General features: G+C 40.8%; 2 protein-coding genes across 6 annotated transcripts in view; one reads left to right on the top strand and one right to left on the bottom strand.

The window, feature by feature from the left end:
- The window catches only part of fax (failed axon connections), a 30,096-nt gene extending 27,552 nt beyond the window's left edge, over positions 1-2,544 (top strand). For all 3 annotated transcript variants that reach the window (XM_068355633.1, XM_068355641.1, XM_068355638.1), the window contains exons 4-5: positions 29-166; positions 480-2,544. In XM_068355633.1, coding sequence (XP_068211734.1) covers positions 29-166; positions 480-875 — 534 coding nt within the window. In that variant the 3' untranslated portion in view covers positions 876-2,544. The remainder of the gene's footprint in view (positions 1-28; positions 167-479) is intronic.
- Positions 2,545-3,014: 470 nt separating this feature from the next.
- The window catches only part of LOC137624685 (nicotinamide riboside kinase 1-like), a 61,845-nt gene continuing 40,141 nt past the window's right edge, over positions 3,015-24,718 (bottom strand). For 2 of the 3 annotated variants that reach the window (XM_068355648.1, XM_068355653.1), the window contains exon 2: positions 3,015-4,413. In XM_068355648.1, the coding sequence (XP_068211749.1) occupies positions 3,665-4,411 (747 nt within the window). In that variant the 5' untranslated portion in view covers positions 4,412-4,413 and the 3' untranslated portion in view covers positions 3,015-3,664. The remainder of the gene's footprint in view (positions 4,414-24,718) is intronic. The other variant, XM_068355644.1, reaches the window with a different exon arrangement.

Below are 24,718 nucleotides of genomic sequence, written 5' to 3'. Positions count from 1 at the left end.
TTTAACTTATTTTTTTTCTAATGCACAGGCTGCCAAGAAGGTCCGTGCTCATGGTATTGGAGTTCATAAGCCTGAAGAAATAGAAGAATTTGGTCACAATGACTTAATGGTTCTATCTGATCTCCTTGGGGACAAACCCTTTTTCTTTGGAGATACTCCCACTACGGTAAGGAAGTCTGTCTGTTGGTGGATCATTGGATGGCTTCAATATTTTCCCTACATATTCATATTGCTTTATAATGTTATAGTAAATGTAGTTTTTACAGAGTATTTTAGTTTAACATTATAAATTGTAAGCTAAACATATCTTGTGTTGGGTAAGAATTAGCCCCAGTCTGTAGTCTTAAGCTTAAAAACTGTAGGATTATTTTCACCATGGTAAAAAAATTATAGTCTTTAGCTTAAAAACTGTAGGATTATTTTCACCATGGTAAAAAAAATTAATGTTCTTGGTAAGTGATTTAGAATTCTCTCTACAGTTGGATGTGGTCGCATTTGCTAACCTCGCTCAGGTTGCATTCATGGATAAGGAAGTCAGTTATTCCCTGCGTGACTGGATGAGCGAAAACTGCAACAACCTTGTAGAGTTCTGCAACAGGGTAAAAGAGCGAGCTTTCCCAGATTGGGACGAGATGTGCTCTAATCTAGACTTGAACTCTCATCTACCAAAACCACCACCCAAAGAGGAGGAACCTGCTGAGAAGGAGGAAGAGAAAACAGAGAAGACTGAAAAGGTAGAGGAAGACAAGAAGGATGAGAAAGAAAAGGATGATTCTGAAAAAGAGAAGGCCCAGAAGGACGAAAAGGAAGGAGAGAAAGAAAACAAGAAAGACAACAAGACAGAAGAAAAAGAAAAAGAGGAAGAGAAAAAGTAGATATATTAAACCTTAAGTACGTTGTTGAATGCGCAGTCGAACCAAATCTATTTGTAATATATGTGATAAATGTTGTTTGAAAGCTTTTTTGCTTGATACACTTTGTATAGATCTTGTTAGCGTGGAACACAGCACCTCCCTGTGCCGACATAGTCGTTAACATTTCGATGGCCACTATCGGAAAGGAGCTCGTTCTTACCTTCATGTACGGGAGAGTTCACACAGTAAAGAATTTTAGGACAAAATGGAAAGGTGTCATTTGCAGTTGTTCAGTTGAATTGAGCAACCATTTAAAACTTAGCTTTACTGAGACTTAGCTACCACCTTCACTTTGCTGTTTGAACTGGTACCAACCACTCATTTGTAGAATTTTTTTTTTCTTTTTTTTTGTCTCAGCAGATGTTTTAGTAGTTTTAAACCAACTGCTCATTTTCTTATATGAACATGACCAGATTTATATACAGAACTGTATAAACCATAGATATTGCCAGACAAGTTTGAAGGTTTGAACTGGTAGTCAAATTTTCTGTGTGGCATGAAGATAGCTTTTAGGATTTATTCTGATTTAAATGAGTTTTAATAACAGTATTATCATGGGAAATGAGTTAGCTATACCTGTAATGTTCCATGACAATGAAATTTTTATTTCTTCTTTTTTAAACACTTTTTGTACTATTAGTTTGTACATTCCTAGATTTTAATAAGGCATCTAGAACATTTTGATAGTTTTTACACAGGAAGTTATTTTGTAATATGAAAATACTCAATCTATAGGTTCTCTTTGATACCAGAGGGAAGACAGACTCCCACCGCTTTTTGTGATAGGATGCTCATGACCAAGTCCATAACCTATCTGAGGTTTTTGACCCGAAACACCACCTGGCTTGGAACTGTGTTATTTGAAATAGCTATTTCTTCTAACTTGTGTACAAGCAATGATGATGAAATTCAAGTGTAGGGCTGAAAGCAATTTTTGAAATTTAGGCCTGAAGTAGAAACATTGTTACCGATGTCAGGAAGACCAAGCACAATTGTGAATTGGGTCAAGAGTTAACCTATTAAGGTGTTCCATGACTCTAGAAATTCATTCATACAAGGACCTCAAGTAGACTATGCTTGGCAGTTTGTAAGACCCCCCCGAGACATTTATACGACACCAAAATTATAGAGGACCTGGTGCCGTATAATCAAAATTCCAAGTAAGGCACGAGGAGACTTTTGAAAGAAAGTTATGAAAAGTGCTGAAAGTGAAAAAATATATGGTCTTTGTAACGAAGAATTTTATACAAAAATAAAAAGGAGCTTGCACAGTATTTTCGGTCTAAGTGTGCTGTGATACCAAAACCAACCAGTTTTGTAAGAAGTGCTAAATAGAAGTAAGCCATTAATACAATGAACTTTGTAGCCTTGCGCATAGTCCAAATTGTAAAAAATTTAAATTTCTTTCTAATTGCTAGTGATGGCTAGAGGAACCCTGGAAGTCTTGCTCTAGACCCTTGAGTGTATGAGATAATGTTTGTACCCTAGCTTTTTGTACACTTGGGACCCTAAAAGCTTAAAGCATTGGTGTTGTAGACATATTTGGCATTTCTTATTATAGGCACATACACCACAGTTATGTATACAAACGTATTTATGTTCCTCAATATATGTAACCTTTTAGGAAGAATGAATTTTACTCAATTCCTTTACAGTCCAGTAATAGTTTGCTGCCAAATTTCTAGACATTGCTTTTCTATTTCCATGCTCCGTAAAAGAAAGTATTGGAAATTTCAAGTAAATAACATATCTTGTCAATTTAAATTACGTAATTAATTACCAACTTGAAGTTCCAGTACAGTGAAATTTATTTTTAGTTGAATTGCAATTGGTGACAAGCATCTTTGCATACCATACCAATAACAATTTGGTGGATACAATAACCAATACATTGCTCCATGGATATATAGTAGCTGGAAATGAATCTTTAGACGTAACGTACTATAGTCCATTTCTTTTATCGAGGCAGATTTGCACCGACGCGCAGCGGTGCCCTTTTAGCTTGGAAAATTTTCCTGATCGCTGATTGGTTAGAATTATATCTCTTCTAACCAATCAGCAATCAGGAAACTTTTCCGAGCTAAAAGGGCACCGCTGCGAGTTTGTGCAAATCTGCATCGCTAAAAGAAATTGACTATAGAATTAAAACTATTTGAATGGCAAGGGTATAAAGTACTATTAATGTAAAGATTATAAACCAATTACATTGAAAGGGTTTGGTAGAAGAGTTCTTGCCATAAATTGTTCAACTAGCTACATCAATATTATCCATAAAAACCACGTGACTCGGTGATGAGAGTTGTAATGGAAAAAATTTTTATTTCAAAATATTAATGTAACTAAACCAAACCTCAGTAAAATTTTTAGATGCCAGATATTTAAGGAGTGAAAAAAAGGTGCGGGGCAAGTCGAAAGGTAATATTACCAAAAGAAAAAATAAATAAACTTTTGCCCTTTATAATAACAATGTCTGTCTACAGATAAGAAAATAAAGCGTGAACAAAGACAAAAACAAAATTAATTATCTAATATACTAACTATAAGCTGTTTTGAGTAAAGAAAATTCGACTTAGTGTTTTGGAGTAAAGTTACATAAAAGAAATGACTAGAAATAACTAGACAAAAATAAACTAAACACCAATTATGTCAAGATTTTACCCAAACACTTCTATAGTTATGTAATCCTTACAGACTAAAGATTCTCATCAATTAACTGGAATGTAATAATGGAAGTTTGGATTCAACCTAGGTTAAGTAATGGAAGCTTCAATTGAACCTAGGTTATTCAGCAAATCTTTAAAAATATATTGAAAATTATCTTCCATAGGGCGAGAGCCATCAATAAAAGTAATGTTCTTTAAGACATTGCACATTTCTTGGTAGTGCTGTAAATATTTTGGCCACATGCAATATTCGAAATAATCTTCGGCCACCATGCCTGGCGACGTGTAGACGCGACTCTTACGTCTTGACCGACATTGTTCCTTTGTGAGTGTTATAAAATACATAGAATCGCACAAAGAAGGTAAAACGGAATGATTTAGCAAAAGGAAACCATCTAATATCAACACATTGGATGAAGAATTCGCTCCTAAAAACCCACAAAATGGTGGCCTGGGTGACCTTAACGCTGAACCAATGACTTCCTTCCTGTCTCGAGAGAGCAGTGAATGGTTGATATTAATATCCGCTGGATCGTTCATCAATACGTAGTTGATATCGGCCATCATCTTATTCATATCAATGCTGTAAAGTGAATCTTTGTTGTATCCAGTCAGAGGCTCTGGAGCTTTCAAATGGCCCTCGTAATCATTTGGAAGAATGTATTCATCCTGACTGATATAGATCCTGCTTGCAGGGAGATCTCTGAAGATTTTCTCGGCAATTGTAGTTTTCCCACCACACGACACTCCTGATAAAGCGATGACAAACCAGTTTTTGTACTCTTTCCTATTTTTGATACCTGTATGCTGACAATGAATTACTTGGTTGGCCATACCTGTAACATATGATGTAGAGGAGACTTGTTAACTTTATATCTGTATCAAGAGAAAAAAATTCAAATTTTTAAGGCTGCTTCTGTAAATCCTTAAGCATTTTACATATTTCATATTATTAGAGTAAATAAATTCATGTAAAAACTAACAATGAATGGGTTAAGTTTTTTTTAAGGATGGTGACCAATGTAGAATACATTATGGGAAATCAAACTACAACAGCTCAGAAAATATTATAAAATAGTTCTTAAATAAAATTTTTTTGTGGATTTTGCTATATTTACTCTTGGCATCTTAAGAGTGTATGTAGATTTTTAAGTTTTTATTCTAAGTCAAAAATACTGTTACTACCATGATTAAAAAGGAATGGCTGAAGTTTACATACCACATACCAGTCTGTTTATATACAATTGGTTTTCTTGTGATAGTCCCCATTTGAAAAGAAAGAAAACCACCCTCATTGGAAAAAAAAAGGAGCAGCACTTTCTCCACATTGGAAAAAAGCCTTCCCCGTTGAAATAGAGGAAGCAGCTTTCTCCACTGCATTGGATTCTGTTACATTCATACAGACTTAAATTTCTAAAACCTACATACATACATATACCAAGGCACTTCCCCCAATTTTGGGGGATAGCGGACATCAACAAAGAAACAAAAACAAAAAGGGGACCTCTACTCTCTACGTTCCTCCCAGCCTAACAAGGGACTCAACCGAGTTCAGCTGGTACTGCTAGGGTGTCACAGCCCACCCTCCCACATTATCCACATTCTAAAACCTAAAACTATAATTTAAAGGGAAGAGATCCCATTTAAATCAGAGTCTGGTAATGGGGCCTGAAGCATTTAAATACCTACTGCAACTTGCCCAGTTTAAGAAATAAACTGGGACAGGTGGTAAAGCAGACGGCCAAAAATAACATTGCAATTAGGGGACAAATTTAAAGTGCATTAAGCAATAGAGTGTAGTTCAGAGTACAGCATTGTGCGCTGATTGTTTTACACAAGAAAAGCTTTCAGTTCACTAAATCTTTGCAACATATCGGGTAATGACCGTGGTTTTAAGAATTGCAATCTTAGTGCAACAAAGGCATCATATCATCTATTAAGTTAATCTGTTCTAATTGGTATTTTACATCATACCCCTGTCTATGCCTGTACTGATTTTAAGCAAACTTAAATATTGGAACAAATAAAAAAAAAAGCCTTGGGTTACTCCAACTTAGTTTCTTGCCCAACCTAACAGCACTGTCAAAATTACTAAATGTACAGTAACATGTTATCTCATTAATATAAGTACAGTACAGTATATGGCTTTAACATGAGAACAGGGTGCAAGTACTTTTTTGAGAGGGTTCAGTACATATGTATAGTGAGCTTCTAAATCATATTATAAAGCTAAAATCTGACTAGCATTGAAAATATATTTACATAGTTCTTAAACCAACCCCCCATCCTCTAGAATACCAGGAGCAGAAAGCTCTGGAATGGGGCTTAGACTCGCAGTCATACGACAATCTTAGAACCAATTAAAGACACTGTTACAGTAATGACCAATGCCAGAAGGAAACATCGTTCTGATTTGTAAGGCCCCGTCCACACTACCGGGCAGTCCCCGACGGGCAAACAGTGATACCAGACTACAATAGTTAGTAAGATTGAGGGTTAATTACGTCAGAAGCGGGAAAACCACAGACAGGGATCTGGCATCATAAAGTGTTGCCAGATCCCTGCCTTTAGTTTTCCCGCTTCCGACGTCATCAACCCTCATTTTCACTAACTATTGTGGCCTGGTATCACTATACGACCGTCGGGGACTGCCCGGTAGTGTGGACAGGGCCTAAGGTTTGATCTTAACTGGATTTCCCAGAGTAGAAATAAGAATATGCAGCAAACCACATATAATGTAATTGGGTACAGCACCTGTAAGTCATCATAGGCCAACTATTTCTAGTTGCTAAAAACTTGGCACCCATAATTGCCATTTGCTTTTTCAAAGATGAATTCCAAGAAATATTGTAACGGTAACAAATATTTTTTTTTCATTAAATCATTTTTGCTTTAGCTTTGTCAGGTTTTTAATAAAATTACACAATACTGTAAAGATCATTATGTGAACATTTCATCCCTCAATTTTTGGCCCCTATTTAACTGGTCCTCATCCTATTGATTACATAGTCGCTTCTCATCATAATAAAAGTATCAGTCAAACGGACCAATGACCATATAGTTATCTGATCATTCGTACTTTCTTGGGAAACCAACGAACAATAGTGACTACAATAAAATGGATTTTTGTTAAAAGAAATTTGCATTTCTCCTAGGTATATAAAATGTGAAGTTGTCCACATGTATTCTTCAATGTAAGCTACTGTACTTCATCAACTGAGACTTGTTAAAAGGATTAATGTCATCTGGTAGGGATGATATCCATACATTTGGCACAATCTCACTCTTCTTCAGCTGTTAAGGATAACTACCTCCTACGAGAATACAAACCAAGTCTGCGTAAATATTTAAATATTTCATATTTACATGTTACAGGGACAAAAGCAGAGATGGTAAAGTTTCTACAAGAATACACTTTGGCTTATGGAACTTGGTGCTGCACCTATTACTACATAAAATGTTAATTTCCTGGTGAATAATGACCCTTGTCCTTAACCTCATGTATGAGATGTAAGATTATAAGATTTGAGCCAAACAATGAGTAGATAAAAACTGCATAACCTCAGCATCTTGGAACAAGCAGGTAAATGTCCTAAAAGCTGGAGAGAATAAGGGAAAATGGCAGACACTGGCTCTTGCATTATTGCATCTAATAATGTCTACAAAAAGGTGAAAAGGTGTGGTGGTAACGTGGCTCAAATTTGACTAGCCTGGTCTGAACACTTAATACCAACCACGAACTCCTTTATGAAAAAAAAAAAATGAGGCAATCCCACGGTTTCAACAGGCTCGTCTTCAGGGTATACTATAAAGCCACGCATCTCCTTCTGGACACGGATATACCCACTGAATTACCTCGTGGACATGACCTTCTGGTGCCTGTTTAGATTAATGAATCGATATTTAACACTTGGTCCCAAGATGAGTGGTCCTGTTGAAATATTACTGCAAACCTTGCCCTATGCACAGAAATTATGTTCCACTTCAGGAATCCTGCATTTGCTGGGTGGGCAAGACCGCTCAAAGCTCTCCTAGAGCATCAAATGCTTTACAAGGCAAAGAAATCCATGCCCTCCAAGCAGGGGATCAATCTGTTGGAGAGACTGATGCCCTCCAAGCAGGGGATCAATCTGTTGGAGAGACTGATGCGAGTCCCCATGACACACTCCAGAGAATGACCCTTGTACAAATCCACCAAGTGGGTAGTGCCACGCTATGCACTGTTGGCATTAAAGTACGAAAGTGCCTTTACAGCATCAATTTAAACCCCCCAATTGCACCCCCTTTTTAGTCATCCAATTAACCTCTGTTCCCCCATAAACTTTTATTTCCATCCATGCAAAGAAAGCAACTTTTCAGATGATGAAATTTCAGCACATAAGGATGACACATGTTGGGTCAAGGAAGGATTTTTCTTGATGCACTGACTAGAAGAGCTAACAGATTGGGGTACCACCGCCTTAGGCCATCAGGATCCTTTTGAGTACCTGGTGACCAGCACAGCTGATCTCAATAAATACGGCTAAATGGTCCTAAAAATGTGCTGGAAGGTGTCATCGATTATAGCCCATGAGTGAGTGACTGGAGAACAGAATAGTGGGATGAGTTGCTTACTTGTACTTCCTACAAGGAGACGAGCTTTCTCACAACATGACAAAGACACCATACTATTTGTATAACCTGCCAGTAGTGACTAAGTTAGTTCCCCCACATTCTTATTGCACAGAATGTACCTATCTGACAGCTCAGTGGTCAGCACGTAAAGGGAAAGGAAGACCAATCAACCACTGATTGGTGGTGTTGCTCCTCAGCACCAAGGAGAGACCCATTTAATTATCTTAAAATGCTCACACAGCCAGATGCCTTGCTTGTATTTCCAAGACACTGCTGTGTGAATGAGTTTTATCCTATTAAACTAAGTGCTCAATGACTAGTTCCTCCAAGATGGCACTACAAGCTCACTTAAATGTAACTGAAAACTACATTTCCAGTGAAAAATCCCAAAGTAATTTCCACAAAACAATATCATCCATCTTCTAGCCTTATCAAGGCACCACAATATTGCATCTAATAATATCTACAAAAAGGTGTGGTGGTAACTTGACTCAAATTTGACAAGCTCACTTAAATGTAACTGAAAACTACATTTCCAGTGAAAAATCCCAAAGTAATTTCCACAAAACAATATCATCCATCTTCTAGCCTTATCAAGGCACCACAATATTGCATCTAATAATATCTACAAAAAGGTGTGGTGGTAACTTGACTCAAATTTGACAAGCTCACTTAAATGTAACTGAAAACTACATTTCCAGTGAAAAATCCCAAAGTAATTTCCACAAAACAATATCATCCATCTTCTAGCCTTATCAAGGCACCACAATATTGCATCTAATAATATCTACAAAAAGGTGTGGTGGTAACTTGACTCAAATTTGACAAGCTCACTTAATGTAACTGAAAACTACATTTCCAGTGAAAAATCCCAAAGTAATTTCCACAAAACAATATCATCCATCTTCTAGCCTTATCAAGGCACCACAATATTGCATCTAATAATATCTACAAAAAGGTGTGGTGGTAACTTGACTCAAATTTGACAAGCCTGGCCTGAACACCAATACCAACCACAAACTCCTTTATGGAAAAAAAATGAGGCAATCCCTCTGTTTCCACAAGCTCTTCTTCAGGGTATACTACAAAGCCACGCATCTCTTTATGGACACGGATATACCCACTGAATTACCTCGTGGACATGACTTTCTGGTGCTTGTTTACATTAATGAATAGACTTTTAACACTTGGTCCCAAGATGAGTGGTCCTGTTGAAATATTACTGCAAACCTTGCCCTATACACAGAAGTTATGTTCCACTTCAGGAATCCTGCATTTGCTGGGTGGGCAAGACAGCTCAAAGCTCTCCTAGAGCATCAAATGCTTTACAAGGCAAAGAAATCCATGCCCTCCAAGCAGGGGATCAATCTGTTGAAGAGAGAGACTCACGGGAGTCCCCATGACACAAACTCCAGATGATGACCCTTGTACAAATCCACCAAGTGGGTAGTGCCACGCTATGCACTGTTGGCATTAAAGTACAAAAGTACCTTTACAGCATCAATGTATACCCCCCAATTGCACTCACTTTTTAGTCATCCAATTAACCTCTGTTCCCCCATTAACTTTTTCCCATTCTGTTCTTTAACTTTTAATTCCATCCATGCAAAGAAAGCAACTTTTCAGATGACGAAATTTCAGCACATAGGGATGACACAAGTGTTGGTCAAGGAAGGATTTTTCTTGATGCACTGACTAGAAGAGCTAACAGAATGGGGTACCAACGCCTTAGGCCATCAGGATCATTTTGATTACCTGGTGACCAGCACAGCTGATCTCAATAAATAAGGCTGAATGGTCCCACAAATGTGCTGGAAGGTGCCATCGATTATAGCCCATGGGTGAGTGACTGGAGAACAATAGTGGGATGAGTTGTTTACTTGTACTTCCTACAAGGAGACGAGCTTTCTCTTATGACATAGACGCCATACTATTTGTATAACCTGCCAGTAGTGACTAAGTTAGTCCCACCACATTCTTCTTGCACAGAATGTACCTATCTGACAGCTCAGTGGTCAGCATGGAAAGGGAAAGGAAGACCAATCAACCACTGATTGGTGGTGTTGCTCCTCAGTACCAAGGAGAGACCCATTAAATTATCCTAAAATGCTCACACAGCCAGATGCCTTACTTGTATTTCCATGACACTGCTGTGTAAATGAGTTTTATCCTATTAAACAATAAGTACTCAATGACTAGTTCCTCCAAGATGGCACCACAAGCTCACTTAAATGTAACTGAAAACTACATTTCCAGTGAAAAATCCCAAAGTAATTTCCACAAAACAATTTCATCCACCTTCTAGCCTTATCAAGGCATCACATGATAAACTGTAAGAAAATGTCCTACTTAATTTTAAGGTAGAGTCATGAGGTGAGAGTGGCACCGAACTTCTAAGAATATTATAAGAAAAAAAAATCTGACATGTCATGAATGTACTAGTGTAGTGGCGCTCGAAATCTGTTTTTGCTGACTGCCATTTGAGAAATATGGCACCGAAATATAGTAATTTGCATACCTTAGGTACTTAAGTTGCAGCAGGGTCCCTAATAGCATGAAAACAAAAGACACACGAGCTTCCTTTTCTTTACGACTGGCTGATTCTCGCAGACTGAAGGTAGACCCTTCTCCTCCATTGAGGCAGACTCCTCGAGATTTGCCGCGATCTGGGCATTGTGGTAAAGCACGAGAAATCCCCTCTGCAACCTTCTGAAGAACTGTTACATTATATCTATGGACTAAAATATACACCACACTAAGTAAAAACTTTCGGTTCATAGAAAGAATTAAGACTGAAACAGGCAGCTCGCCCCTTTCTATCTCAAGATATGCTGCCAACCAATCGATGGCCGAAGCTGCTGGGGTACATATACTCCTTTGAGCAATTGGTACAGAACTGTCTGCAAATTTGTTCTCCAGTGGCAGCTGAAGACATTCTGGTGTCAGTACAAAGACCCTCTGAACCTATTGGTACCAATAGTGTCGGAGCAAACAAGAGACCTAAGTTGGTAGGTGTCAGACACCAACCTGCTCAGGGGAGTAGACCTTCTCTCTCCTCCCCCGGAATTGATGATGTTCGTAGGTGCATAAAAAAAAATGATATTTTCATTATAAATAAATTTTTGAATATACTTACCCGGTGAATATATAAATAGCTGACGTCTCCGACGGCCCGACAGATTCCAAAAACTCGCGAGCGATCGCCATGAAGGTTGCGGGTGTGCCCACCAGCGCCGACTATCGGCCAGATACCGCATATACTTCTCAACCAAACCAGTTCTTCTCAGTCCGTAGGGTCTCTATCGGGGAGGAAGGGAGGGCCTTTAATATTATATATTCACCGGGTAAGTATATTCAAAAATTTATTTTATAATGAAAATATCATTTTTAAATACTAAACTTAGCCGGTGAATATATAAATAGCTGATTCACACCCATGGTGGTGGGTAGAGACCAGTATTAATACAATAAAGGCGTATATGCTCAAGAGTTTTTGACAAATATTCAAAAAAACAAACTTAAGTATAGGTACCTGGTAAGGAAGCTGACTCTGATGATTACTCTGCCTCATTAGTCCGCTATCCTCACGAAGCCCAGCCATCCTCTTAGGATGCTGAAAGACTCCCAGGAGCTGCTATATCCAGGGTGAACACCCCTATAACAGGACCTCATCAATACCCTTAATCTGGACGCTCTCAAGAAACAATATTTTGACCACCCGCCAAATCAAAAAGATTGCGAAAGACTTCTTAGTCTTCCGTACAACCCAAAACAGGATTAAAAATTTCAAGAGTAGATTAAAAGGATATTGGAATTAAGGGAATGTAGTGGTAGAACCCTCACCCACTACTGCACTCGCTGCTACGAATGGACCCAGTGTGTAGCAGTCCTCATAAAGAGTCTGGACGTCTTTCAAGTAATATGAAGCGAACACCGACTTGCTCCTCCAAAAGGTCGCGTCCATAATACTTTTAAGGGATCTATTTTGCTTAAATGCCACCGAAGTTGCTATCGCTCTAACTTCGTGAGCCTTGACCTTAAGCAAATTACGATCCTTCTCACTTAAATGAGAATGTGCCTCCCGAATTAAAAGTCTAATAAATTAAGATAACGCATTCTTAGACATGGGCAAAGAGGGCTTTTTAACGGAGCACCATAAAGCCTCTGAACAACCTCGTAGCGGTTTAGTTCTAGATAAGTAAAATTTAAGAGCTCTAACGGGGCACAGCACTCTTTCAACTTCATTACCTACGATCTCAGAAAGACTGGGGATTTCAAATGATTTAGGCCAAGGACGAGATGGAAGTTCATTCTTGGCCAAAAAACCAAGTTGAAGAGCACATACTGCTTTATTAGTGGAGAAGCCGATGTTTTTGCTAAAAGCATGGATCTCATTGACCCTTTTAGCCGAAGCCAAGCTCACCAAAAAAAGGGTCTTGAGGGTAAGATCCTTCAGGGAGGCTGAATTTAACGGTTCAAACCTGTCTGACATAAGGAACTGTAGGACCACGTCCAAGTTCCAAGCAGGAGTTGAAATATGACACTCCTTAGAAGTCTCGAAAGACTTAAGGAGGTCTTGGAGATCTTTGTTATTCGAAAGATCCAAACCTCTATGCCTGAAAACAGAAGCTAACATGCTTCTGTAGCCTTTAATGGTGGATGCAGAGAGGGAGTGACCGTTTCTCAGATAAAGCAGAAAATCCGCAATCTGCGCTACAGAGGTACTGGAAGAGGAAATAGAGGAGGACTTGCACCAATCTCTAAATACCTCCCACTTCGACTGGTAGATCTTGATGGTAGAGTATCTTCTAGCCCTCGCGATCGCTCTAGCTGCCTCCTTCGAAAATCCTCGAGCTCTAGAGAGTCTTTCGATAGTCTGAAGGCAGTTAGACGAAGCGCGGGGAGGCTTTGATGAAGTCTCTTTACGTGAGGTTGTCGTAAGAGATCAATCCGCAAAGGCAGACTCCTTGGAACGGAACGTCTACCAGCCATAGAAGTACCTCTGTGAACCACTCTCTCGCGGGCCAGAGGGGAGCAACCAACGTCAACCTGGTCCCTTCGTGAGAGGCGAACTTCTGCAACACCTTGTTGAGGATCTTGAAAGGTAGAAAGGCATAAACGTCCAGGTGAGACCAGTCCAGAAGAAAGGCATCTATGTGGGCCGCCTCTGGATCTGGGACCGGAGAGGAATAAGTCGGGAGCCTTTTTGTCAGCGAGGTCGCAAAGAGATCGATGGTGGGTTGACCCCAAGTCATCCAAAGTCTCTTGCACACATCCTTGTGGAGCGTCCACTCCGTAGGAATCACCTGACCTCTTCGACTGAGACAGTCCGCCAAGACATTCAACATCCCTTGGACGAACCTCGTCAAAAGCGAGATGTTTCGATCTTTTGACCAAATGAGAAGGTCCCTTGCGATGACAAAAAGAGCATGGGAGTGAGTGCCTCCTTGCTTCGAGATGTAAGCCAAGGCCATGGTATTGTCTTCATTCACTTCCACCACCTTGTTTCGAATCAGACCCTCGAAACTCCTTAGTGCTAAATGGACTGCTAACAGCTCCTTGCAGTTTATGTGAAGGCTCCTCTGGTCTGCGGCCCAAAGACTCGAGCATTCCAGACTGTCCAGAGTCGCCCCCCAACCCAAATCCGATGCGTCTGAAAACAACACATGGTTTGGGTTTTTGACTGCCAGAGAAAGACCTTCAAAAAGTCTTATATTGCTGTCCCACCAAGCTAGGCAAGTCTTGACTGGATCGGAGATTGGAATCGAGACCGTCTCTAAAGTTTTCTCCTTGTTCCAATGGGAATCTAGGTGGAACTGGAGAGGGCGCAGGTTGAGTCTCCCTAGAGAGATAAACTGTTCCAGAGATGAAAGCGTCCCAAGGAGGCTCATCCAGTCTCTCACAGAGCGGTTTTTCTCTTGCACGAGACGGACTTTGAGCAAAGCCTGCTCGATCCTGTTGGCAGACGGAAAAGCCCGAAAAACTCGACTATGTATCTCCATCCCCAAATAGAGAATCGTTTGGGAGGGAGTCAGCTGTGACTTCTCCATGTTCACCAAGAGGCCCAACTCTTTCGCAAGATCCAAAGTCCACTGTAGGTCCTGCAGACAGCGATGACGAGACGACGCTCTGAGTAACCAGTCGTCCAAATACAGGGAGGCTCTGATCCCCGATAAATGTAGGAACTTCGCTACATTTCTCATGAGCCTCGTAAAAACAAGAGGGGCAGGGCTGAGGCCGAAGCACAGTGCTCGGAATTGATACACCACATTCCTGTACACAAACCTCAGATAATGTTGAGAGTCTGGATGTATCGGAATGTGGAAGTACGCATCCTGCAAGTCGAGAGAGACCATCCAGTCGCCCTCTCTGACTGCTGCCAAAACGGATTTGGAGGTCTCCATCGTGAACTTTGTTTTTACAACAAACACGTTGAGAGCACTGACATCCAGCACTGGCCTCCAACCTCCTGTGTTCTTCGGAACCAGGAAGAGACAGTTGTAAAAACCTGGGGATTGAAGGTCCGAGACTTTCACCACCGCCCCCTTTTCTAACAACAGACACACCTGAAGATGTAACGCCTGTCTCTTTGTCTCCTCTCGATACCTGGGAGAGAGGTCTATCGGATCTTTTACTAGAGGAGGTCTCCGTACAAAAGGAATTTTGTAACCCTCCTTCAGCAACAAAACAGACTCCCGGTCTGCACCCCTCTTCTCCCAGGCCTGCCAGAAGTTGGTCAATCTGGCACCTACTGCTGTCTGAGGACGTGGGCAGTCAGACTCTGCCACGGGAGGATTTAGATCCTCTCTTCTTGCCTCGCTTACTATCGGCATGAGAGCCTCCCCTACTGGGAGCTCTGTCACGAAAAGGCGGGATAAACCTTGTCGCCGGTGTGTCAAATTTAGGTCTGTTGACATGAGAAGACGAAGGTACAGCCTTACGAGCAGACGTGGCCATTAAATCATGAGTGTCCTTCTGTACAAGAGACGCTGCAATATCTCTAATAAGCTGTTGCGGAAACAAGGCAGAAGACAATGGCGCAAAGAGAAGTTCTGACCTTTGACAAGGAGTGACACCTGCAGACAGAAAAGAACACAGTCTCTCTCTTCTTAAGAACCCCTGCTGTGAATGTAGCAGCAAGTTCATTAGAGCCATCCCTTATTGCCTTGTCCATGCACGACATAATCTGAACAGAGACATCTCGGTCCGCTGACGAGACCTTCCTACTCAAGGCTCCCAGGGACCAATCCAAAAAATTAAAAACCTCAAAGGCACGGAAAATTCCTTTGAGGAGATGATCTAGATCCGTAGAGGACCAGCAAACTTTCGAGCGTCTCATGGCCAGACGACGAGGAGAGTCTACAAGGCTTGAGAAGTCTCCCTGGGCAGAGGCAGGCACCCCCAAGCCGAGAACTTCTCCCGTATCATACCAGACGCTCGCACGAGAAGCCAATTTGAAAGGGGGAAAAGCAAAAGCGGACTTCCCCAAATTCCTCCTGGACATTAACCAGTCTCCCAACAAACGCAAAGCTCTCTTAGAAGAGCGAGAGAGCACTAACTTCGTGAACGACGGACGGAGTCGAAGAAGCTAGGCCCAGCGTGAACTCAGATGGAGGCGAACGGGGAGCAGCAGAAACAAAATGATCGGGAAACAGATCCTTAAAGATAAGCATTATCTTCTTAAAGTCAAGGGAGGGCTGAGCAACCCTAGGCTCCTCTCCATCCGAAAGAGTCCCCAAAGGAACATCAGCAGGAAGGGGATCAACAACTTCCTCATCCGAAGGAACATCATCCGACAACGGCAAAGTCTCGCGACACGGAGAGGCATGCCGAGGAGGCAACGATTGACAGGCTATATCAATATGCGACGGGGCCGCAGCAAAAGCTGAGGTAACGACGTCACGTCGAGACTGCAAAGACTGAAAGTCTTGAGGCTGACAAACAACAACAGACTGTGTCGACTGACGTTCGACATCACGTCGGGACTGCACGGACTGCAGGACTTGAGGTTGAAAAACAACACCCGACCGTGGCGACTGACGTTCAACGTCACGTCGGGACAACGGAGTCGGCCGACGAACGTCACGTCGAGACTGTGGTAATAGTTGTTGAACGTCACCTTGAGTCTGCGGAAAAAGAGGTTCCACGTCACGTAACTGACGTGACTGACGAGGAACACGATCAGAGTCACGTTTAACAGCACCGATAACATTAGCGCTAACGTCATAATGACGAGACAAATCTCGCTTAGGCGGTTGAAGACCAGAGTCACGCTTGTCGGACTGGCGAACCGCAAGCAAAGGATCTTTACGAACCTGGTCATGCTCATAAACCTCCATTAAAGATGAAAGTTTCAACTGCATGTCTTGTAAGACACTCCACTTCGGGTCAACGGGAGTCGAAACGGGCCGTGACGTCGGTAACGTCTGTGCATGCAAATCATAGCACCGAACGAGACCCTCGGACTCAGTGTCACGTTTACGCTTAACAGGCGAACAGCCATCCGATGACTGAATACGGTCAGAGCTGCCCCAATGGCTACAGCCAGGACGCTAGACCTGTCCTGAAGGGACTGACTTGCGCTTTAAGGGTCTTGAAACCTTACGCCAAGGTTTCTTATGCGGCAAATCATCGGAAGACGAGGAGAACTTAGTTTCTCCCGTCTTATGGTAAGGACGTTCTTGATGAGCAACATCTGATACCTTTGAGGGAACGTCTGTACGTTGGTTTACACCTCTCGCTCCCTTAAGTCCTACGACATTCCTTCTCCCTGGTGCAGGGGAGCCTGAAAGAGGTCTCGGACTAGGTAAGCGACAAGCACGAACAGACGAACCCTCGGTCGCAACACTAAACACATTAGGCGCACTTTCCACTTTACCACTTTGACTTTCCACTTTACCACTTTGACTCTTTAAAAGCTTAACGTCGGACATAAGCTGGTTCCTGTCCGATGCTAAGGTTTCGACCTTCTCACCCAACGCTTGAATAGCCAAAAACATATCACGCATTGAAGGTTCATGAGTGCCAATAGGGGGTTCAGAAACTACCACTACAGGGGAAGGATTAGGTTCAGGGGCATGGGAAGAAGAAAAATCTAAAGATCTAGAAGAGCTTCTCCTCACCCTATCTCTTTCGAGTTTCCGAGTATATGTCTCATACTCCAACCACTCGAACTCCGATAAAACCACACACTCCTCACACCGATCTCCTAATTGGCAGGATTTACCCCGGCAATTAGCACAAACAGTATGAGGGTCGATAGAAGCTTTCGGAAGACATTTGTTACAATCTTTCGCACATTTGCGATATACAGGAGAAGGGTCAGCCATTATGAAAATCCAGAGAAAATCCAAAGGGAAGCCAGTTCATCAACAAAAAACAAAAAACGGTTTCAAGAGTTTTATTGAAGCAAAAAACCAACACAGCGAAAGCCAATAAAACCAAAACCAAGTACTTCGCCAATTCGGTAGAAAACTCGAGGTCTAGAGCGAGCGGAACCAATGTTGTCGGTGACACCGACAGAGAAGAACTGGTTTGGTTGAGAAGTATTTGCGGTATCTGGCCGATAGTCGGCGCTGGTGGGCACACCCGCAACCTTCATGGCGATCGCTCGCGAGTTTTTGGAATCTGTCGGGCCGTCGGAGACGTCAGCTATTTATATATTCACCGGCTAAGTTTAGTATTTAAAAAGGGAGGGCTGTCACCTGTTATACCACACGGCCTCAAACAAATCCATCAGCTCCATTGATGAGCAACAACACCACGGTAGTGGTTTACATAAACAATCAAGGAGGTACTTTCTCACAGCTCCTCAGCCATCTGGCTATGGAGATAATAAGATGGGCGGAAGACAACTCGGTAACCCTATCAGCCTGCTTCATCCATGGCAAAAGGAATATTCTGGCAGATAATATGAGCAGGAAAACTTAGATTGTTGGCACCTGAGTGGTCTTTGAAACATCAGATAGCTAACAATGTCTTGACTTTGTGGGTTTTGCCGATGATATACCAATAAGCGACATCCCTCAACTAGAAGCTTCTGGTGTACTGCTCGCCCGTAATGAATCCCCAGACCGTCTGCCAAGACGCCTTTCATGGACGTCTGATGCGTTCCTCCCTAGTAAGGAGGCTTCTGAATAAGGTAGGGCATCGCAAGACTTCTCGATGACCCTAATAGCTCCGATGTGGCAGTAGGTTGGCCAGGGCTCCAGCCATCAGTTGAGATACCGCTAGAAAGTTATTAGGTTCTTTGACTGGCCAGATAGTACTAGACTGCATCCCTCTCTTTGGTTACATCTCATTTTTCTTTAGCCTACACATATACCGAATTGTCTGCCTGTTCTTTTTTCCACATATTTCCTCTGTCCTCATACATCTGACAACACTGAAATACCCAAACAATACTTCTTTGCTCATGGAGTTAACTACTGCACTGTAATTATTTAGTGGCTACTTTCCTCTTGGTAAGGGTAGAAGAGAGACTTTAGCTATGGTAAGCAGCTCTTCTAGGAGGACACTCCAAAATTAAACCATTGTTCTCAGTCGTGGAGTAGAGTTCTCTTTCTTGTGGGTACAGTCAGGCACACTATTCTATCTTTATTTTTCTTCTTGTTTATTTATAAGTTTTTATAGTTTTGAAATGAAACATCTATTTTAATATTGTTACTCTCCTTAAAATATTTTATATTATTTGTTCATTACTTCTCTTGTACAGTAGTTTATTTCCTTGTTTCCTTTCATCACTGGGCTATTTTTGCCATGTTGGAGCCATTGGGCCTATAGTATCTGGCTTTTCCAACTAGGATTGTTGCATACCTAGTAAAAATAATAATAGTAGAGTGATGGTGCTTGAGATAAGAGGAGTATGGAGGTATACACGTCTATTTCAGTATACTTTCATGTCAGCACTCGGTTTGCCAAGTCCTGCACAGTTGAGGAAGGTTCTGTGATCCTACAAGCAATGATGTAAGGTTTCAAACTCAAGGTGATTACTCCTGGAAGAGAGTTTCAAACCTGAGGCAGTATTTACCTGCTGAAACCTTTCTGAGGTGAGAATGCAGGCTAAAGGAATAGCCATCACATTTTTAAGTTCTGTATTGTATACATCATTATTATTATTATTATTACTTGCTAAGCTACAACCCTAAAAGGGAAAGCAGAATGCTATAACCCTGAGGGCTACAACAGGGAAAATAGCCTCGTGAGGAAAGGAAATAAACTACAAGAAAAGTAAAAATTCAAATATTCTAACAACAATAAAAACATTAAAATAAATATTTCAACATTTCATATAATAAAAACTTAAAAACAAATGGAAGAGAAATAAGATAGAATAATGTGCCCAAGTGTACCCTGAAGCAAGAGAACTCTACCTCAAGACAGTGAAAGACCATGGTGCAGAAGCTATGGCAGTATCGAAGACCAGAGAACAATGATTTGATTTTGGAGTGTCCTTCTCCTAGAAGAGCTGCTTACCATAGCCAAAGAGTTTCTTCTACCCTACCAAGGGAAAAGTAGCTACTGAGCAACTACATTACAGTAGTTAACCCCATGAGTGAGGAAGAATTGTTTGGTAATCTCAGTGTTGTCAGGTGTATGAGGACAGAGGAGAATCTGTAAAGAATAGGCCAGACTATTCAGTTTATATGTAGGCAAAGGGAAAATGAGCCGTAACCAGAGAGGATCCAATGTCGTACTGTCTGGTCAGTAAAAAATGAGCATTTTCACAATAAAATATGTATTTTGATACATCCCAGTGAGTGATCTCATAAAACCCACTTGACTTCCCACTTACAATGTAAATGAGAGAAACCGAGACTCTTCATCTGAGGGTATGTGGGAGGACTGCCATCTTGCTAATGTGGTTTTCAATTTTCCCTTGCAGAATCCAAATGTCTGCTTTAATAGCTACGAGTCTACTGTCTCAGAATAAAAAAATCAAAACGTTCACGGGTGCTAACAAGGAATGATGGGAGAAGGATAGGTAGTGTAGTAGTGGTGGTGGGGGGGGCAGTAGCTGTAGTGAACGACACCACGTAGTAACGGGGAATTTTGAGTAGGGAGAAGTCTAATTGGAAAGGGATCTCTGGTAGTGGTATCACTCACCCCAGTTTTAATACTGACGCCCTTTAGGGGTGAGCAAGCTGGATATATTCCTAGCATTCCATGCAACTTTTTTCTCTGGTATATTTAGCAGTATTTATACCTTTGAAATGGTGCTTTAAGGAACATTTCCACGGAGCGACACAGGTTCCTCGCCCAGAAATAGATTTTTCCTTCGTCAAAATCCCTTTTTTATACTGGTTGTGTCAAAAATCCCATTTCCAATATGATGGAACTCAGATTTCTTGAGCACTTCTTATTCGAATACCCTTAAAAGCTCAAATAAATTTTTATCTTGGGATATGTCTATATTTTGATGCTTTAGTAATGAGGCTTACATTGCCCTGTAGCCTTCAATTGTCACGAGTGAATGTTTCTTATCTTTTAAAGAATAAAAAATCCCCACTATAACAGGAATAGTTGTTGTGTACAGGAATACAATACTTGTCTTTTGTGCAGCATTCTCTTACAAAAATCAGCTGGATTTCATATTGCTTGGTGGTAAACTTTTTTCACCATGAGAGCATGGTCTCAAAATGCTAGAGAGTTAGCATGGGGAGGTGTTGATGAAACCTAACATGTTGGATTCTTTAATAGGAATTTTCTCTTTGGTAATGTCCTAGGTTGATCAACTAAAAGATCAGGAGAAATGGGAACCATTGCCCTCTATTTCAGTTTTACATCTCCCAATCTATGGGAAACTGGAAAAGCACGAAGTTCCATATTACTCCACTCTTGGAAAATCACATCTACTTCCCAAGCCTGGGGGATTGATTGACTGATTGAAAGTTTTCTGGCATCCTGACATCTAAGGTCATTGAAGCCGATAGCATTTATTATATATGAAAAATGAAAGAGAATTCAATTAAAACCTTAAAAGTTAACAAGTCATTACAATAGTTAAATAGTTTTCAGACCTGCTTCTGAAATAAATCTAAAAATTCCGCTCGCATAGTATGACACATGTCCAAGAACCTGCCATCCTCACCTCGAGCCTCAAACAGATATCTATTCCTTAAGTTAGTAAAATTAGGGCATTCGGTCAACAAATGTCTCACTGTTAAAGGTACTAAACAGTCCTCACAATACGGTTGGTGTTGGCCCTTCAGCAGAAACTCTTGTGTCAACCGTGTGTGACCAATACGGAGACAACAAAGAGTCGTCTCCCATTTTGGTATCATGTTATACCTCCAATGTGATATAATATTTGTTACTTCCCTCATTTTATTGCCATCTTGGCAGTGCTGTTGCCATTTATCACAAACCAATTTCTTGATGTAAGGTAGGAAATCATTACAGGGAATGGGATACCTCCTTGGTAGCAACTCAGATGCCGCATTCTTCGCCAGTAAATCTGCCTTCTCATTCCCAGACACACCTACATGTGCTGGAACCCAACAAAATCGAACTGTTATACCTCTCCGTCCAATAATAAAAATTCTAAAATCTTTAAAACTAGAGGGTTACTAGAATTAAAAACTTCTAAAGCTTGAAGAACACTCCTTGCATGACTAAAAATTGTAAAATTACCCTCCTTTACCAAAGCTATTTTCTCAATAGCAGTTAGTATGCCATACAGTTCGGCAGTAAATATGGAAGCTGTTAGAGGAAGTGCATCTCTACAATTAAAATCATTACTATGTACTCCAAATCCAACGCCAGCATCAGATTTGGAGCCATCAGTATATATAAAAGTCGATCCCCTGTGTTCTTCAACATGTTCCATAAAAAAGAGACCTGAATTGTAAGTCAGTCACATATTCTTCTTAACGCCAATAAAGTATTTACAAAAAGATATGTAAGGTAATTTCCATGGAGGCGTTGATGGTATCTTGAATGGAAGCACCTTAATTCTAATTATATCCAGATTGTTTAACAATTGTTTTACCCCAAACCCAAAAGGTTGAGAAGATTTTGGGTGCAACTCAAAGTAGGTTGAGTGCCTTACAAGGCTTGCAGTCTGAAAAGCTGAAGAATTAGGGAGTCCTTGCAATCTAAACCAATACCGAATAATAGAGGACATTAGGTAAAGGTCTAGAGGCAACTCCCCAGCATCCACAAGGAGACTTGTGATAGGTGAGGTTCTAAAGGCTCCTGTGGACAATCTTATACCAGCATGATGTATTGAATCTAATATTTTTAACCGGCTTGGGGTTGCTGAGGAGTATATTTCACATCCATTACTAATTTTGGAAAAAATCAAGGCTTTGTATAATTTCAAAATTGTATTGCGGTCTGCCCCCCCTGATGTATGAGACAATACTTTTAAAAGATTCATAGCTTCAAGACATTTAGCTTTTAATGCTTTTAAGTGAGAAACCCATGTAAACCTACAATCAAATATCAACCGTAAAAATTTAGCTTCACTTGCACATGGGATCCGTTGACCTTTGATGTATATATCCGGGTCTGGATGTACTCCCCGGATACGACAGAAATGGACAATTGTAGTTTTACTTGTCGAGAACTTAAATCCATTCATATCGGCCCAATGGATAATTTTATCAATAGAGAGTTGTATTTTTCTCTCAACCATTGCCATTCTAGTCCCAGCAAATGATGTGGAGAGATCATCCACAAATAATGTTGCGAGAACATCCCGGGGAATGACTGAGGATATCCCATTAATTGCTAATGCAAAAAGGGTTACACTCAGCACACTCCCCTGAGGAACTCCTCCTTCCTGGCATTTAGTCTGTGATAGAGCTTCCCCAACTCTCACTTGGAAAACTCTATGTGAAAGAAATGATTGAATGAATAGAGGTAGCTCTCCTCTTAATCCTAACTCATGGATTCTTTTAAGTATACCGTATCTCCATGTGGTATCATATGCCTTTTCAAGATAAAAAAAGACTGTCACATGGTGCTGTTTGGAAGCAAACGCTTCACAAATGGAGGACTCAAGTTGTATCAGCACATCAGTCGTTGAGTGCATTTTTCTGAATCCACATTGAATGGGTGATAAAATACCCTTCTTTTCAAGGTACCACATCAGTCTTACATTGACCATCTTTTCCATAATTTTGCACAAACAAGATGTCAATGCAATTGGCCTATAATTTGCTGCTAAAAGCTTGTCCTTACTGGGTTTTAAAAAGGCTAGAATAATGGCTAGTTCCCAAACACTTGGATAACTATGATCATGCCATATTCTATTAAAAATGCCTAAAATAAATAACTTTGTATTAAAATGTACGTGTTTAATCATTGCATATGGAATTCCATTGGGTCCAGGGGCTGTATCGTTACACGTAGCAAGAGCAGAATCAAATTCTCTTTCAGTAAAAGGAGAATTATATGACTCTTGCTTTCTTATTGCAAAATTTAAAACTTTCTTTTCTTCAATGCTCCTATACTGGTGACCAGGAGCTGCTTCACACTTGCACGATACATTTGAAAAATGGTCAGCCAGGGCATTGCTAACTTCAGTTGCTCCAGTCATATACTGGCCATTTACCTTTAACACTGGTGGTGGGTTTGGGGTGAATTTGCCTGCTATCTTTTTGACTTTCCTCCACACAGATGAAGTTGGTGTTCTACTGTTAATGGAGGAAACAAATGACATCCAAGACTGGCGCCTAGCTTCTTTCATGGCACGACGGAACTGTGCTCTACATTTCTTGTTTATAACTAAATTCTCCTCAGTACGGCGCATGCGCAATCGAGTTAAAGACTTTCTTGTGGCTCTGTGCAGGGCAGTTAGTTCAGATGACCACCAGGGGACTGGTCGTCGTCTGAATATCCCTGTTGTTTTGGGAATGGAATTTACTCCTGCTGTATGAAGAGTTCCATTGAGTAAGTCTATGGCATCATCAACACTTTCAAACTGTTCTGCATTTCCTTCAATTTCACTTAGCTCACGAAATCTATCCCAGTCCGCCTTATCAAGATTCCATCGAGGCGATCTCTGTAAAGGTGGACCATTGTTGGTGTTTATAATGATTGGTGCATGATCACTAGTATGCCAATCATCTAATGTTCTCCAATTAAAATCGAGAAGACAGTTAGAGCTTGCAACTGATAGGTCAATGCAGGACAAGGTACCTGTCTGTACATGAAAATGTGTGGGCTCTCCTGTATTGAGGAGTCCGACATCTTCATTCTCCAAAATTGACGAAATAATATTACCCCTTGCATTTGCTAAAACATCACCCTATAAAGGATGTCTACTATTAAGGTCTCCTAGTAAGAGAAAGGGTTGTGGGAGTTGTTTAATCACTTCTACTATATTATCATATGAGATGCTGTCATTTGGAGGCAAGTAAAGAGAACAGATTGTGTATTTTCTCCCTATATCAATCTGTACAGCCACTGCCTGCAGAGGGGTACAGATAGACAAAGATATTTGGGGAACATCTCGACGAACGTATATAAGACTTCCCCCATGGCTCCCTGCTTGTTGATCATATGGTGTCCTATAGCTAA

The sequence above is a fragment of the Palaemon carinicauda genome, chromosome 2 (assembly GCF_036898095.1).
Source record: "Palaemon carinicauda isolate YSFRI2023 chromosome 2, ASM3689809v2, whole genome shotgun sequence".
Taxonomy (NCBI): Eukaryota; Metazoa; Arthropoda; class Malacostraca; order Decapoda; family Palaemonidae; genus Palaemon; species Palaemon carinicauda.
The sequence above is the reverse complement of the archived record's forward strand: the minus strand, read 5'-3'. Positions and strand labels throughout refer to the sequence as shown.